Genomic DNA, 5,000 nt, shown 5'->3' on the forward strand with positions numbered 1-5,000 from the left:
GCACTGGGGTCAATAAGACTGGTCAGTGAAATAGAGAAGAGAAAGTACACAAAAGAAAAAAACAGCAAATTTGCTGGTGAGTGGATCGTCTGAAGCTGTAACCCAGGCAACCACGTTGTTGTGCTCTTGATGGATCCGATGTAACATTACACAGATGTGAAAGGCTAATAAATGTCATTGGTCAGTTTTAGGACCACCAAGAGAAGAAGCTCATCCATGTGAGCTACACGGCTGTTGGTTCAGTTCTGTGTTAAAAAGCCTTGCTGAAGGGTTAAATGACTGAGCTCAAATTGGAAGGAAATATCAGTTACGGCTTATTTTTGCTACAGTTTGTCTCATGGTTAAACAAATATTATGTACAGAGTCATTAATAACTTGCTTGCTTTAGTAAAAACTAACTGGAACTTCACAAAAACATTGTCATTCAGGAACAAAAACTAGACAAAGCATCTCTATCCAGCTTTTTATAGGTCAGGAACAGGATTTATGTATTTATTTAGTGGAACATTGTCAAAATTTTGCTATTACCCTGGAGTTTTTCATATACTGTATCCAACACTTGTAAGTCCTTGTGAGTCTTTGGATATGCACCCTGGTCCGTTGTTTAGAATATTTGTAATAATTATAAATGAAATGATATTTAATATTTTTCATAATCAAATTCTCCAGTAAGAATTCATCCTGTAGATCTGGAAGTGTTTTGACTTTGGAATATTTGCAGGCGTATGATTATGCCCATAGATATGCGCATTATATTGCTTTAATTAGAACAATCATGCTGTTTTTACTCACTGTCCAGACAGGGGGCGCACTCAGTCTGTGTGTCTCCGCATGGTGTGACGACACCCTCGCCGGGCTGGCATTGCTGACAACACTCGCCGCTGGTTGTATACTGGCCTGACAAACAGTTCTCCTTGTTGGCCAGAGCACCAACCTGCCAATCATGAATGAGAGTTCAGTCAAAGTAGGATGAACAAAGCCCCAACCCCCCCCCCCCCAAAAAAAGCTCTCCACGAATGTAATTCAAGAACACGCAAGAAAAATAAATATAAATGGATAAACTGTGGCTCATTCTATGAAGGTAGATGAGCACGAATCGCTTTTATATCGCTTAAATACCCAGCAGCTGAAATAAATCTAGAGCTTCCTTGTTTTGACTCTATAATTCATAAATGTTGGAGGTGTGGTGTTCGTTGGCGCGTCCTCCTGCAGCATGTGGAGCAACATATCACTGTGTGTTTGTGCTGATTTCAAACTTTAAGGGTTGATGCATATTTGCTCAGAATGAGCAGTCAAAGTTTGAATCATTTGGAATGCACTGAAAAAGTGTGTGAGTGAGCATGTGTCCACGTGTGAGTACATTGAGAGGTATGTGTGTGTGTGTGTGTGTGTGTGTGGGGGGGGCACGTTCATAATAAATTATCAGGCTTCAGTGTGCAAGTGTGTGTGGAATGCTCTAAAAACATCAAGTGTCCCCTCAGGCACCTTAGAGTCAGCTGGTATATCCTAACCCCAGTCCTAACCCCAGCCCTAACCCCAGTCCTAACCCCAGTCCTAACCCCAGCCCTAACCCCAGCCCTAACCCCAGTCCTAACCCCAGTCCTAACCCCAGCCCTAACCCCAGCCCTAACCCCAGTCCTAACCCCAGTCCTAACCCCAGTCCTAACCTCAGCCCTAACCCCAGCCCTAACCCCAGCCCTAGCCCCAGCCCTAACCCCAGCCCTAGCCCCAGCCCTAGCCCCAGCCCTAACCCCAGTCCTAACCCCAGTCCTAACCCCAGTCCTAACCTAAATCACTCAGGCCTGGCTTCATGCCCATTCTCCTTGAAGTTTCTATTGTTCCCTTATCAGCGTTATCATTCAAGAATTTATCAGTGGCTGTGAGTGGGAATTTATGTCTAGAATTCTTCCAAGAAATTCCAGATATCATCTAAAGTTTTTGCTGTTTTCTATGAAGTCTTTTGGCAAAGATAACAAAGATCATGTGCTCCAAAAAACCACATTACAAACAATAAACATTACAAGAAAAAACTGTTTCAGAGGCAGACTATGACTTTTACGGAAATCTGCTTTTGCTGCAGGCTATGATGCTTTCTCATCAACACACACACACACACACACACACACGCACACGCACACACACCTTCTACAACAAGTATTTGTTGAGAACTAAAACAGTCCTGTCACTGCACAGTGCGTGCCTCTCCTGTTCCCCTGAACTCCGCCCTTCAACACGCATAGGCTATGCTTGTTCACACACATAGTCTGCTTCATATGTGAACAAACCTGCTCCAAAATGCCTACGTGACACTTTTGAAATGACTCCAAGCGTTTGTGTACTTTTTAGTTAACGTTGACCCTTTAGCTCCAGGTGTGGGTGCAACACTGGTAAGGATCGAGTAAAAAACATTATTAACATTAACACAATATTTCTTCACAAACATTAAATCTACCTGGTTGCATAACTTCAGAGCCCCAACCAACCCTTCTAATGGTGTGGTCAGTTTTCAGTTAGCAGCACTTAACCTCTGCACCTCAGCTGTCAGCACTTGTTAAACCTTAGAGTTCCCCTCCACCAGCCTTTCTTTAAGCTGGGTTTAATTTATATCCATCCGGAGCTGCCGTGGGACAACTGCAGCAAAGTCATCCCAGGTAAATCGCTCCGCAAACAAAACTTAAGCGCAGAATGAGTAGAAGACCCGGGAAGACAAGGGAAGATGTAAAGAGTGATGAGAGGAAGAGGGAGGAGTGGTGGTACTGCCTGCATAAATATTGCATGCGCTCAGCCCGCAGAGGATGCATAACCATCAGTGAGAGCAGCTGTCCTGTATCAATGATCCAATCCTGTTCCTAAACCAGGACCCCGACAAGCCTGCAGCAGCGCCTGACATCGACTGACCACGTCAGATCTGAGAAACGGGAACCGGATGTCAAACGTGAAGTGTGCGAGAAAGATGTGGATGTGCAACCTGTGACTTCCTTTTAAAAAGCCTTAATTAGCTAATGAAGAGGGAAATCTACATAACTCCTATCAGCCATGGCCCTGACCTCTGTTGAGCGCCTCTGAAAAGCCCACCAGTCATACCGGCTTCTTCATGCTGTCTGCTGGCTCTCATGGAACTGAGCAAGGTGGACTACTCGTGCAGCAAGTGGAGCTGCAGGTCTCGCCCTGAATGGCTACTGCACGCATGCTTCACCCTGGTTGAAGAAGTACAGGTGCAATAACACGGCCTCTATTCAAAGTTTCAGTCGTTAACGTGCCACTTTCTACTTTTAAACAGCCACAAATTCTGATATAGCCTTCAGTTTGAATTGTTTGTGAAGCGTTTTCACCAATCACTGGGATTCTCTCCGAGAGGAAGACGTAAACTTTCTGCTATGACTTCCCCCAGTAGGTTTAGTGGATGCGCACTGATGCGCCTGGAACGTGTTGGTCGAACCGCATTTAACGCGCACGCTAAAGTGCGGAAAAGCTACTCACCGCTGCAAGTAACAACAGTTCGAACGCGGGCTTCATGCTGTAATGTCCCGTGTATCCTCTCAGAGGCGACAGTTTGGATCGGATGAAGCGCGGCAGGATGCGGATTTCAGTGACTTCGGGGTGAAAGAATCACGGCTGTCATTGCTGCGTCCCGGCGCCAACTACTGACTAATTTGGGGAGAAAGAAACGAACCAAGAGCTTGAGAATGTGGGAGGTGACTCTGTCCAGACGCTTCTGTACCGGCAGCAGAAGCTCTGTGAGTTACTGGGATTGATCCATCTGATGGTTGGCTACGCGCTTTGGCTCATATGTCAGACGCGCAGCCAGCGGCCTAAGGGAACAAGCCATCTCCCTCTCCACGCCCACCACACGCACGCACACACACGCGCGCAATTCTGCTGTCTCTTCCTGTGGGATGTTCCTTCTGAGTTGGACAAACCAAAGACCTGAAAATTATATCATCTGACAAATCCACTATATCTCAAACTCTAACACCTTTGGACAAAAGAAAGGTTGTTTATTGTCTGGTTGTGCCCAGAGACGTCCTGAAGCATTGGAATGACCTTATTTTACTTTGTGTCCTACATCAGGGCATTCAGAAGTTACACATGTCCATCAGGTGACATTCAGGGTATCAGCTTCCTTCAGGCCATCACTGCAAACCCAAGTCGGACACAGGAACCTTTACATCGTTCTGTTGGTTTTGGTTGGCCTGCTTTATGTGGAGTATATAATATAATATGCTTTCTTTTAACCTTTAGACCCCCCCCCCCCCCCCCCCACACACACACACTCCTCATCATTAATGCTCTGTTTGACTGCCAAATCTGACACTGAGTTCAGACTATTATAGAGACTAAAGTGGGGGCGACGGAGGAGGAGGAGGAGGAGGAGGAGGAGGAGGAGGAGGAGGAGGAGGAGGAGAGGAAGCTGAGTTGTGATGGGTGAATGAATAATGAATGAGAGCTGCGCATTGGATTGTCTCATTTTAATTGTGCCTTCTTAAATTTATTAGGAAATCTTTACTTATTTAACCAGAAGTCGCTAAAACAGAGCGACGTCTTTGTTGCGTGATCGTTTAGTGGAATATCAATAATTCACGTCAGTGACCCAAGAAGTGTTGTTTCATTCCTGCTCTTTTTCTGTGCTTCCGTACCAACATTATGATTTTTCAGTTTAGTTCAGTTTTACTGGACTGAGAGAAGAAACGGCCGACCCAGATGCTGGTGCAGTGTTGCAAGGAAAAGGTGTGCTGAGAAATGTGGGTTTGAGATCAGAAACCTTAACTATTTTAGCCTTTTAACACAATGACCAGAGCGCACGCACACACACGCATACACACACACACACACTCTTGAAGACCATCTGTCACTAGTGAGTGGACAGAGGTTGGGTGGTCTAGGAGTCGTTCACTGTCCCATCTCAAGTTCCATAAAAGAGATTTTGTTCCAGGTGTCTGTGTGCACGCACGCCTGTCCTCTCTCGTTCAGCTTGGTCTTTCAAGTGCGACCATCCACCA

General features: G+C 45.6%; 1 protein-coding gene across 1 annotated transcript in view; it reads right to left on the bottom strand.

Annotated features, from left to right (window-relative positions):
- The window catches only part of LOC101073275 (tumor necrosis factor receptor superfamily member 16), a 21,780-nt gene extending 17,763 nt beyond the window's left edge, over window positions 1–4,017 (bottom strand). Inside the window, exons 1-2 of the mRNA XM_011602667.2 lie at window positions 3,481–4,017; window positions 793–934 (exon numbers count right to left, since the gene is read on the bottom strand). Coding sequence (XP_011600969.1) covers window positions 793–934; window positions 3,481–3,516 — 178 coding nt within the window. The 5' untranslated portion in view covers window positions 3,517–4,017. The remainder of the gene's footprint in view (window positions 1–792; window positions 935–3,480) is intronic.
- Window positions 4,018–5,000: the final 983 nt, after the last annotated feature.

Source organism: Takifugu rubripes, chromosome 1, assembly GCF_901000725.2.
Source record: "Takifugu rubripes chromosome 1, fTakRub1.2, whole genome shotgun sequence".
Lineage (NCBI taxonomy): Eukaryota > Metazoa > Chordata > Actinopteri > Tetraodontiformes > Tetraodontidae > Takifugu > Takifugu rubripes.